Source organism: Melospiza georgiana, chromosome 10 (genome assembly GCF_028018845.1).
Source record: "Melospiza georgiana isolate bMelGeo1 chromosome 10, bMelGeo1.pri, whole genome shotgun sequence".
Taxonomy (NCBI): domain Eukaryota; kingdom Metazoa; phylum Chordata; class Aves; order Passeriformes; family Passerellidae; genus Melospiza; species Melospiza georgiana.
This window is the reverse complement of record NC_080439.1, coordinates 4185376-4197622: the sequence shown is the minus strand read 5'-3', so window position 1 is coordinate 4197622 and position 12247 is coordinate 4185376. Positions and strand designations below refer to the sequence as shown.

The 12247-nt window shown below is 46.7% G+C and overlaps 1 protein-coding gene across 1 annotated transcript; it reads right to left on the bottom strand.

Annotated features, from left to right (window-relative positions):
• Positions 1 to 10253, bottom strand: CLDN11 (claudin 11). The gene is made up of 3 exons (XM_058031260.1): positions 9910 to 10253; positions 7182 to 7346; positions 1 to 1185 (listed from the first exon to the last, which is right to left on the bottom strand). The coding sequence occupies exons 1-3, from the start codon at positions 10133 to 10135 to the stop codon at positions 953 to 955; spliced, it is 624 nt and encodes a 207-aa protein (XP_057887243.1). The 5' UTR covers positions 10136 to 10253; the 3' UTR covers positions 1 to 952.
• Between the last annotated feature and the right edge of the window lie 1994 nt (positions 10254 to 12247).

The following is a 12247-nucleotide window of genomic DNA, read 5'->3' as shown; positions in this document are numbered from 1 at the left end:
GTTGCAGGTACTCTGTTATTTATTGTACAGTATTTCACTGAAAATACAAAGGCATCATCAGTACTCACCAGAATTGTATTGTAACAGGTACATTATACTGCATGTTAAAATGTGCTGCTTTAACAAGGCAAGACAGAACACAAATTTAGAGGAAGGAAGAAAGAAAGAGTTTAAAAAAATGTAAAAATACATTTTTTTTTTAGTAACTGATCTGTACAAAAGAAAAAAAAAAAAAGAAACTGAACCAGAGGGCAGGGATTAGAGCCCCCAAAGTCATTTATAACTATTTAAAAAGGCACTGTTATCTACCATGTCATTAGGACCTTTGGGTTCTGTTTCCTTCATACTGATGACTGTGGGGGTGGGGGAAACACTGTTACTAAAATGATCAGATTCATATAAAAGTATTTACAGAGAAAGGCAGAAAAATCCCCTCCTCTTGTTCCAAAAGAGAAACATTTGCCCGGTGGGAGAGGACAGCCTTTCTCCCTATCCTCTCTCCCCAGCCGTGCCAGACCCGTGACCTTGAGTGGGGGAAATCAAACAGTGAGGATGGGGGAGAAGCTGTCAGAGTCCTCCTAACAATGGGAAAGTGTCTCTCTCTTTCTGTTTTATTGCTTTAAACTCTCCTTCAATCAGGGGAGCTAGAAGATAAACTAAAATCTGTAAACCCCACGCCACACCCCCAAACCATCCTGGCTGCAAGAAGAAGATGGGGCAGGCGGTTGGGACAAAATGGTGAGGACCAAGAGGTAGGGCTGGCTGGAGCTGTCTTTCTAGAGAAAGGGGCGGAAGAGACGGGGACAATAATGCTTCAAACTACCAGACATTTGTGCTGCTTTTCTAAATCTCCCCCTGGGAGCCTGACAGCGCGTCAGCAGAAGCAAACCCAGGGCGCACGAACCCACCAGCCAAAGCATCCGACGGCAGCCGTGGGGCGTCCCCGCGGTGTCTACACGTGAGCGCTCTTGGCGTGGGTGGGCGAGCTGGAGCCCGAGCCGTAGTAGAAGCGGTTCTCGCCGAAGGTCTGCGCGTCCCCCGAGCAGCAGACGATGACACAGCCGCCGAAGAGGCAGAGGGCAGAGCCGATCCAGCCCGTGTAGAGCGAGTAGCCGAAGCTCATGATGGTGGTCTCGCGGTGCGCGCACACCGGGAACCAGATGGTGGCCACCACGCCGCACATGGCTGGGGACAGGGGGGAAGGACAGCGTTAGGGTGCTGAGCTGGAGTGGGGGACGGGGGATAGAGAGGAAACCCATCCCTGCTCCCTTCCAGTCCCACAACAGGATCCAGAAGCAGCAGCATCAGGGCTAGGTGTAGGAGATCTCCAAGCAGGAGGCAACATGGGAGCTTCAGGAGTGAGAGATGGAGAGAGAACAGCCATCGCTCTCAGGCACCAGCAAGAAGGAAAAACAACTGCTGCCTGACACAATATAATGTATTTATTAGAAGGGAAACAGATTTGTTCCCTAGAAATATCTTTAGAGGGAAAAATGAGAGTTATCCTTTAAATGGATGTGCTGGAGAACTGCAGAATCAGGAATAGATTAGAAATTAGGAGGCCATGAAAACCATATGGATCAGCAAGAGAATAAAATCTGTGGATCAGTGTGAACTGGTTTAAATCCCTATCTCCACATGACTCACATGCTGTGTCCTCAGCCCATGTCCCTCCTCATCATTGCAGTGGCTCTACTGAGTGGTCACATAAACTTCACCAAAATCTCCCAGAACTCTAACACAGATTAGGGTTTATAAAATACAAGCAGAAAATGAGCAGGAACAAAATAAACAGCAGTTAGGCATTGATGGGGTTTTTTCATGGAAAGGGAAATGTCTCACAGCTCTGGAAAACAGATTCAACTTCCCTGTGGAAAATTTCTATCAAGCAATGGGGACAAACCCAGCAAGACTCTCCTGACATTTACTGAACTGAATAAAAATGGGACCTAAGGAGTCTGCAGAAGCAAAAATGGGATCCCACCTAGGGACTACAGCAGGTCAAAAAATTACTGCAGGCGTCACCTTTTACTTGATATTCCATAGGGGGTTTTCCCACAAAAAGCCAGAGGCAGCTGCAGTGGTGCTGTGAGGTGGCATGTCAGGGAGACAGTCCCCACAGAGTCCCCACATGCACCGAGGGCAACAGGAGTTGATGGTGTTAATCACCTCCCAGGAGCAGGTCCTAAAACAATACTCCTTGATGGCCTGTACATCTGAGAAGAATTAATCTGTCAATATTTACTTGCCTCCGGGACAAGCTGTGCAGGACTCCATCCTTGTGGCTATCAGAGAATCAGAGCAAAACAATAACAGGACCATGGCAGCATTACAGATTTCCACCGACCGTGTTAAAAGGTATCTGGAGGCAGTGTCAGAAAGTTAAAGTTGCAAGAGGGAAAAAGAAAGGGCTGAGAGTAAAAATAAAATTGTTTAGTCAAAGCAGAGAACAAACCGTAGCTCCTGGCCAGTACAGCAAAAAACCCATCCCCAAAGCTGCAGTTATTGTGAGAGAAAATATTTTCTTATGGGAAAGAGAAGAACATTTGAAGGATGCTTATAAAGCCAGAAATAATTTTGGGCCTCCTCAAAGGAAGGGCCCCGCAGCTTTGGAAGTAATTTTGGACAAGGCAGGGAGGGGAGAAGAGCATTTCTCCTGCGTGTGGAGTGGTCCTGCAAACAGCTCATGAACCTCCAAGGCTTTAAAACAAAAATGCATCAGTTGGGAATCCACAAAGCATTCTAATGGGCTCTGGGAACAAAGCTGCTTTGTTGTCCGAAAAAACACAATCATCTTTTCTTTCTCTGTCAGCAGTAAATATATATATATATATTTGTCTATAGACTGTAAGAGCCTTATCTCTCCAGACCCTCCCCCACAAGACAGCACCAAGGAAAACACTTGCACTGGGGTGAGAAGAGCTCTCAGGGATGCTCACACAATGGCATCTCTTGTGCATGTGGCCCCACTACATGTAAAACCACCTTATTTTAATGCTGACAATAGCAGAAAGCTGTGAAACACAAGCCAAGGACTTTGTATGGATTCACTTGACCTCTCTGTCCTCAGAGGCTGCCAGCTGCCAGTGACCCTGCTGCTGAGCAAGAGGAATGCCCTGGAACAGGACTGGGCTTCATGGCCCTGCATAGATTAGGTTGGGCTGTAAATCCTCTGAGGAGATGGGAAAAGGACAGTCAGCAATTGCAGTGTCTCTCTGTGGGCTCAGATTTTATTCTGGTTGTACCACAGGGGAAGGCTGAAAAAAAAATGGTGATTTGACAAGAAACCCAAAGAGATTGGAAAAGGAGTTTTAGGGCAAGTTTCAAGTTCTAAAATGGCTGTCCACGTGGAAAAGACAGAAGTTGTTATCCATTCTCTTGTGCTAATGTTGGGACACCCTCTGCCTCTCTCCAAACAAGAAATCCTCAGACTCTAGAGCTGCTGTAGCCAATATAATCCAGCAGAAAAATAAAAGAAGATCTGCAAAGAGAAGGAATATTTTATATTAGAGCAACCAATTTAGCTGGGAAAACAGGCCTGTTTTGGTGTGGAAATCCTGCCTGCATTTTGCAGCTGGAGTAGGCAATCTTGTAAAAGCCGCTGCCTCTACCTAAAAAATCCTCTCAGCACTGCATGGCATGAATGTCCTTGCTCCATCAGATTGCTGTGAATCCACAGAGATACATCCCAGCTCCCAGTGTTTCCACGTGTTTTTTAACTGTGGATTTGCAGTAGCTCAGTCTGCTGAGCTGAAACCCTCAATACTCAACATCAGAGATGTGTTGGAGTCAGAAGGACGTGCACAGAGACAAGAAGCACAGAAGGTGCTTGGGGAGCTGGGAGAGAGGGAACAGGATTGTTCTAACTCAAGGGACAGTGAGTCCCTGCCAAATTCCTTAACAGTAAGTTAAAGGCTTTTTGCAGAGGAAAGAATAATTTTATTTCACATCTAAATTTAACTATTCCGATTTGCTGACTCAAAGTCACACGGATTTCTCTTTCAAAGCATTTAGTTGAAAAAAATAGATACTATACTTTTTCTGTGTTCAAGGCAATCTTTTTATCTATGGTTTCACAAGTAAGCCTCATGCAGTGTTCAGAAACTCATTAACATCCTTTATTTAGTACACAATGGCTTCTTTTGTAGTAGCAATTCCCACTAACATATATTTAATCTATTTTCCAATGTCTGACTCCTTCTCCTCCATTGGGAAAAGCCCCCTTGGTTACCAGCAAGGGGTGCTCCAAATTAGTATCAACAACATGGGCTGGGCCAGGGTTTTTCCATCAACACCAACGTGTGAAATGTTTTCATAGCAGCTCAGAGCAAGCCTCTGCTGACGGTTGTTTTCAGCCATAAATCAATTCTCTCAGTCAGATAGGATCAAACAAAGCCATAAACACATCAGCAGCAGGATAGCAGGGCGTGCACACAGGTTGCACTCTGGCAGCCTGTGATTATCAGTGGACAGAAAAATCAATGGAATATCTGAGCCCATTGTTTTCCTGGCAGCTTTTCAGCTTTTTATATATATATATATTTTTTTTTTTTTTCTTTTTGGCTTTGAGCTTTGTTTCCATCCCTGTTTTCCCTTATACCAAATCTCAGTGACAAACTGCCATCCCTTCCCTGAGCAGCAAGTAAATTTTTCTTTGGGGCCAACTCCCCTGTTTGCATCCCCACTCTCTATTTCTGCTGCATTAGGGAGTGTTTTGGGGACCATTTTCTTTTAACCAGAGCTCTGGGTGTTGCTCTCCCCTAAGAGGAAAAGTCTGGAGCCTGTGAGTTTGTGGAAACCATGAGTGAGAGTTCAGTGGCTGGAGGGTGAATAAAAACAGTCCCGGGCATGTTACTTCTAGAATATAATGGATTTTAACTCAACATTGTATCTTTCAGAGCCTGATCCATGCTTGTTAAATGCTCTGGAATGGTGACACCTCATCTTGCAGCAAACAGATCATTAATCAGCTTAAATAATGTCAAAGTCCTAAGCTCTGTACATTATTCTTCTTCCAAAGGGACTGTCTTGCTGATGAGCCTGGAAAAAAATGGGCTTTGTAAATATAAATGTGGGTTGGTTTGCTCTTTCTTTTTTTTAGAAAAAGTAACCTAGAAGCAAAAGAAGCTTATTTATTCTTCATTTGTGATCTGACAAAAAGAGCATTATTGTAATTGTGACTAAAACATTGTGACCAGGCTGCTGATCCCAGCCCAGACCATTCAGGGCATCAGTGACACCAGTAAATCATTCACCTGTAGGTGCTTCAGAGCTCACAGGGATGAAAATCAATAAGATGTGGTCCAAATCTGACCCAAAGATCATTTGTCTGCCAATGTCTCTATGACACAAATGCGAGAGATGTGACCTCTCACACTTCCTTTCCTCACACGATCTACCTAGTTGGAAAACTGCGTTCTGAGGCAAAGGGCAGCCTGGTTTATGGAGCACCACAACTCTCCATCACCCCCTCACATCTGCTCTCCTCCCTGGTGTCCCACTGCAGCACGACTGGGGTGGGATCGTGGCACACCAGACACCAGACCCTGGTGGGACACTGCAGCATAAAGGATTTCACTTGTTCTAACACAATGATACCCAACACTGGCACTGCAATTTGTCATCTGTGAGCTGATCCTGTCATCCTTCTGCCCTTTGGGATTTTCAGGGACAGTCCTCCTGCCTCCACACCGGCAGCCACGCAAGCAGGGCTGACCTGCAGCACAGCTCTCCTCGACTGGAACCAAAATCTTGTGGCTTTTGTGGCAAAGTGCAGCTCTGCTGGGCAGGGCAAATCCACCAGAGAAGACTACTCTGGCACTAAAATTTCATTCACGGGCAGAAAACCTCCACCTTCTCCTTCCCTTCCCCAAGTCCAAATAAATGACTCAAGGTTCCAGGGCAGGGATGAAGATCACATTCCAACATGGCTGTTCATGATTGGGATGTCCTAGACCCACCCTATAAAGCTGATGTTAGGACTTCTAGATGTGCTCTTAAACTCCACAGGCACCTATAGGGCCTCTTGGACTCAATCCCTCAGATTTGGGATGTATGAATTTGTGCTAACCCCAAGGTGATTGAGGAGGGCTGACCTGCATGGAAGGAGCATCCAGAGGACAGCCCTTCTGAGTGCACAGCTATATTCAGTGCCCACTTGAAAAAAAAGAAGGAGAAGAAGAAAGAAGACGGGCATGATGTCAGTGCTGGCTGCCAGCGAGCAGCAGAGCCACACAAAGAGGTCACTTTGCCTCTCCCCTCCTCCTCTGCCACAGACGGGTGAAAACAAGGCCCCGCAGGCTGGTGCTGAGATGACGAGGCCTCAAGAACATGCAGGTGCTGCATGGGGGACAATGAGCTCCACAGTCTGTGCTGCTCAAAACAATCTCCTCCACAAGCACCAAGGACGGGAAGAAATTCCCAGGGGAGCTTGGAAGCCAAGGGGGAGGCTGGCCAGAGGGGGCTGGGAGGAACAGAGGGAATGCCAGTCCTCTCCCCGTGCCAGTGCCATCCCTCCTCCCATGTCTGTGCCACCTCCATGCTCTGTGCCACCGCAGAGGGCATGCCAGTCCCATCTTCCCATGTCTGTGCCACCTCCACTTTCTGTGCCACCACAGAGGGAATGCCAGTCCTCTCCCCATGCCAGTGCCATCCCTCTTCCCATGTCTGTGCCACCTCCACGCTCCTTCCCCTGTGGAGGCCACAGCACCAGCACCATTCAGTAAGCAATTCCCACATGCCTCAGCTTACTGTCCGTGGATTTCCAGGGAAAATTTGGAGGCTCTGCCTTCCCTATAAGTAGCTTGGAAGTTCAGATCTTTTCCCAAAAAATCACTTCCACAGTGAACCAGGATGATCCATTGCCTGCAGGCACTGCCAATGTGCAATGGTCCTCAGGAGAAGTCGTGCCTGAGGACTCCATGAGGGAAGGACAGAGAGATCCACAGAGGCAAAGACAGAGGGATTCACAGAGGCAAAGACAGAGGGATTCCTTCTAACCCTCCTTCATCCCTGCCTCCTCTCCTTGTCCTCCCACTCCTGTCCCTGCCTTTTGCCCACCCACAGGCTGCAGCCATGCTGGAGAGCTCCAGGCCCAGCCCAGCACAAACCCTCCCAGGAGAACACACCCCACCAGCCCACAGGGGACGGGCTGCAGCCCCTCAGCTTGGCAGGTGCCTTACCCAGGAGGATGATGAGGATCCCTCCCAGCTGGGAGCGCCGGTACTTGGCCGCCCCGGGCTCGTGGCCCATGCGGATGCAGGGCAGCACCGTGATCAGCAGGAAGATGGCAGGCAGGCCCAGGACGGAGGCCGCGATCATCAGCGCTCGACATGCTTGGACGTACCCTGCAGCAGGGCAAGGAGGAGGATTTTGTTATTTGGCACTAGAAAAGGAGACTTTGGAGGAAAGCTCCTGTTTGGTTAGAGCCCAAGACGTGCACGGAGTATGGGAAATGGGTTCGTGCCTGAGTAAAGAGTAAATGTTCACCAGGCACAGGGCAGTGAGGCTGCAGTGCAATGGGGAGTGCGTGGACATGGGATGTGCAGGCTCACAGTTTCCCAACAAACAAACAGCACTGCCTGGAAAACACAAGCTCTTCCCAGAGAGACACTGAGAAACCATGGAGCTGGAAAATACAGGAAGGGAAAGTAGTAGAAATTTCCTCTAGGAGGGAGTTTCCCTATATCTTTCCATGGTGACAGTTTGATTAAAGAACAAGATTTTAAAATCTTCCAAATAAAACAACAGTATTTTAAAGCCTCAAAGACTCTTCCGTCATTCAGAGGGCTGAATAGTTGTAGACCCACTACGGACACTGAAGGTCCGTGGGATGCTGCCAGCAGCTGGCCCAAGGCAATGAGCACTGTTGACCTGGGAGGAGGAGGAAGAGGAAGAGGAGGGACACTCCTCACCCACAGTCATACCTCAGCATGGCACCCCAAGAGCTCCCATTCCTCCCTTCCCTGTCCCTGTGCACAAGGCAACTGAAAACAACAAGGACCAGGGGCTGTGGGGGTGCTGGGCAGGACCATGACCTTTCTGCCTCTGGGAGGGTCTATGTATCATAATATGTGATTTAAAAATATTTATATACTATCTGTATATATAAATTTAAATATATATAATTTATATGTAATGCATATATACTATACAAAAATTGCATATGAGTAAATTATACCAGGTCATAATTAGCATGCAAAATGAAAAAGGACAAATGCCAGATTTGCCCCAGTGCTTGGTGACCTCCCCCAGTTTTCAGGACAGTCTCAGCAAGTGAGTGTGCTGGGTCTCTGTCCTTTCTTACTAGCAAAAAGAAGCTGTCAGATGCAGACACGGAATTCCAAGATGCTTCAACCAACACCAGCAGAGAGGGGCCTTGAGCACATCCCACTGACTCACAGGTACAACCCCAGGAAAGAGGATTTTCCTGTTTCTGGAAATGCAGAACTTTTGTATTGAACTGTGTGTATTGAAGATCTCCTTATTTTTTTTCAAGAGGAAACTTTAAAAAATTGTTACCTGAGGCATTTGGGGCATAAAAGCAGACCCTAAACAAAGGAGATGGCTGTACCCAGTGTAGATTCTGTGCAATCAATCCCAAGTAAATGAGAATAAAACCAATTCATTTTAAAGACTTGACTCAGACAAAGAAAGGCTCTAAATATATTTCAGCTATTGGGCACACCAGGATAAATTTCCCTCTCATGTCAAGCCATGGGTCTCAAATAGGCTACAAGCAGAAACATCTTGGTTTGTGATTTGCTTCTGCTTGAGGGAAGATTTGCTCTCTGCTACTGCAAGACCCATTCACTTATTTATTCAGTTGTATTCACTTATGTTTCTTTGGGGCAAAACCTTCCTCTGTATTCTCTGCTGGATCAGATTTAACAACAGTAGCAGTAAGGAAGGCAAACTTACTAAAATAAAAGTACAGACAGAGAAGGAGAGAATGAGAGACTCAACATTCCTAAGCACTGTGCGCCACAGACCAAGCTCTGTACCAGAGAAATTCAGGAATTATCTTTTTTAACCTCTTATAAAATTGTCTTCACAACAATTTAAACCAGTAAACAAGGAAACATGAAAGAAAATGACAAGGAATGGTCATTTCTGCCCTGTCAGCTTTGAGAGGCACCTTTGACATGATAGAGGAGTTGCAATCTAAAACACAGCGGAACGAAGTGCTACAGAGTGAACAGTGGTTGAAACTGGCAAGGCCACAAACCAAACTTACAAGGACCAGACCTCACAAGACTTTGGCAGGTTTAATTAGCCCAAAAGATGGATTAATGCTGATTAAACACCTTGCTTAATTTTTGCTTTTCATTAATCTAGATGAAAGTTACTATATCATTAAAAAATATCACGTTAAATGTAGTTACATCCATTTGCTGTATGAAAGTTCTGTCTTGCCTCAGAATCTGTGGGAAGCACAAGACCATCAAGACTAATGATGATCTTCTGAAAGATTAAAAGCCATAGCAGCATTAATAATAGATGCTGAAAGATTCATTACGCTCCAAACCACTTTAAGGAATCAAACCTTAACATTTGTAATAGTTCACCATCCCCTTGAAGTGCTCTATTACACCTCAGTGTGCTCTGTATGTTTTGCAGTGCAATCCAGAGACAAGATGTGAGAGGAGCAGTGAGATTTTACTAAGAGCAATGATTAAACAAACATTAACTGGATTTTAGCAGCCACAGAAAGCACGAGACCCGGCTACGATTAAAACCAGGTGTAAATCAATGAGAACCATGTTAAGAGCTATCATTTAACTTCTTTAGTATTTAATGGACCATCTCCTGTGCTGAGGAAGCTGGAGGAGGTTCCCCATCACCTGTGCTGCTCTGGGCAAGGCTTCAGCCCTCGCTCGGGGTGGGAAGGGGAGGATGGCACACACTCACCCGGCAGTATGAGGATGTCCACGAGGGGCTTGCAGTGGTAGAGACCTGTTGCCATGACACAGTCTGCCCACAGCCCCTTGGATCCCAGCTCATCCATTTTCCTGCAGGTGGTGATGGTGTAGCCGCAGGTCACCACCCAGTCGTTGGTGGCCGTGGCCACAACCACCCCGATCCACCCCACGAAGCTGCAGACAAATCCGGCCAGGTGCAGGCAGGTGGCCACCATCTCCGTGCCGTGCTGGGGACAGCGACAGCACAGAACGCACGGGGGTCAGCGGAGCTGCCCGGCGAGGTCGCGGCTGCTGCAGCGGCGGGATGGGACGGGATGGGCAGGAGCAGGTCCCTGGTCGGGCTCTGCCGCAAACACCCGGCTGCCTCTGCCCAGCTCCCTCCCTGGGAGGGGTCAGAGCTGCCTCCAGCCCCACGGCGCAGGGGAGGAGCCAGGGGGGAGCCCCAACTTCTGCCAGAGCATCCGGAGCGTCCGTCCGAGGGGAAGGAGAATGTGCGGAGGAGGAGATGCACGATCGCGCCCAAGCGTGCCTGAGAAACGAGCCGGAGGGGTTTGTTCAAATGCAAAATAACAGCCCGAATATTCGAAATTTAGCAGAGAGGGGAAAAAAATTAAGGTAGTGTTTGCCAGCAAACTTTAATAGTCGCACTAGTACATCCTCATGGAAAAGTAAGGGGAGAAATGTGGTGGACAGAGTTACTCAAGAGGTGGAATTGATCACCTCATCAAAGCCACCAGCACAGCTGCAGGAAAGGGACAAAACCAGCCCTGAGTCTTTCCTGATGTTTCCAGGAACTGTAAAAATATAAAAGACCCACCACCGCTTTCTCTGCTGTGCCTGGGCTTTCAGAACTATTAGCTAACTCTCACTGAGTATTAAATACATGTTTACCAGCACCACAGTTCCTTTTTGAATCCCCAAATTAAAACGAGCAGCTTTTAACTCAGACTTTTAGTCTGAGTAAATTGACTATACGAATTTTAGTACATTTGATAAAACAGGAGCAGCCCGCTTAAAATGTCAGAGGAGGAGAAACTTCACATCTTCCTGTTCTGCATCAGGGAAAACAGGGGGGCAGAACACTTTCCTAGTTATTCGCTCTGTATTTTCACAGCACATATGAATGTTCTCCCGTGCCAACACATCCCTGAGGATATTTCCTGGCTGTGTGTCCTCCTCCAGCGCGGCTGGTTTTGGGAAGGGAAGGTTGGGACCAGGCGGATGCTGCATGCCTGGAGAGACCACTAGTGGAGAGCTGTCTGCGGTGCACGGGCAGGAACGGGGACGGGAAAGTGACACAACAATGAATTCCATTCACTCCCAGAGCTGTCAGCGAGACAGAAATACGGGAAGCGCCACTCCGAGTTTAAAGAGCTAGGAATGAAATATATCCTGCTCCTCACCCGAGGGTGTTTTTTGCCATTCTTTTACAACTAAGAAGAAAAGCACAAGAGCATCCTAACTGTCATTTGTCACCTGCTCCTTAGATCCAAAATTCAAGGACATGAGGTCACAGTTTTCTGTCAAAGCTTCATCTGAACACTGGAGCACTACCAGTATAGTTGAAAATTCTTTTTCAAGAGAAGCTTTTCTAATAAATATAAATTTAATTGTTGTTGTCACATTTGTTTCATATTGTTGATTACTCCTTGGGTTTCTATACCTGGTTTATGGTATCTCTGTGAAGCCAAGCTGCCAGCTGGCCTTCCATGAAATTTCCTGATGTGATTCCACCTTCCTGCATGGCTTATCCTTCTACTGCACCCACCTCAGGGGGAGTGTGCTGTTACTGATATCCAAACACAAATTTATGTTGTCTAGGGCTCCATTCTAGATGGATTTAATCTTCCCCTAAAAAATATTCCTTCTTATTTATTATTCAGGAGATAAACTTATAATCTCTTGGTTGTAAGTGGTGCTGTTCCACTTCTTGGGCTGAGCAATTGCATTGGACAGACCATGTGTCACCTCCTGAATTCAAAGGGAGATGAGAGATTTCACCCCAAAGCTGAGGTTTGGAATCATTTACACAGTGATAGTGCAGGCACATCCATCCTAATGCACAATGTAAGTATTTTTAAAATGCTGCAAGGTATTCATTGACATATACACCCTTCTGTAATTCAGTCTCCTACATTTTTGGTTTCCTTAACCACAAAACTTCTTAACTCCATGTTTTCCTTCACAAATGTATTTATCAAGAAGTGTGCAGGAGCAAGGAGTAAATCTGACACTTTGGTAACCAGCACTGCTCAACAGAACTCAAGCTGGTGCCCACAGGGCATGGTGTGAATTATTTCATTAATGTCAATAAAGACAGGAGCCAT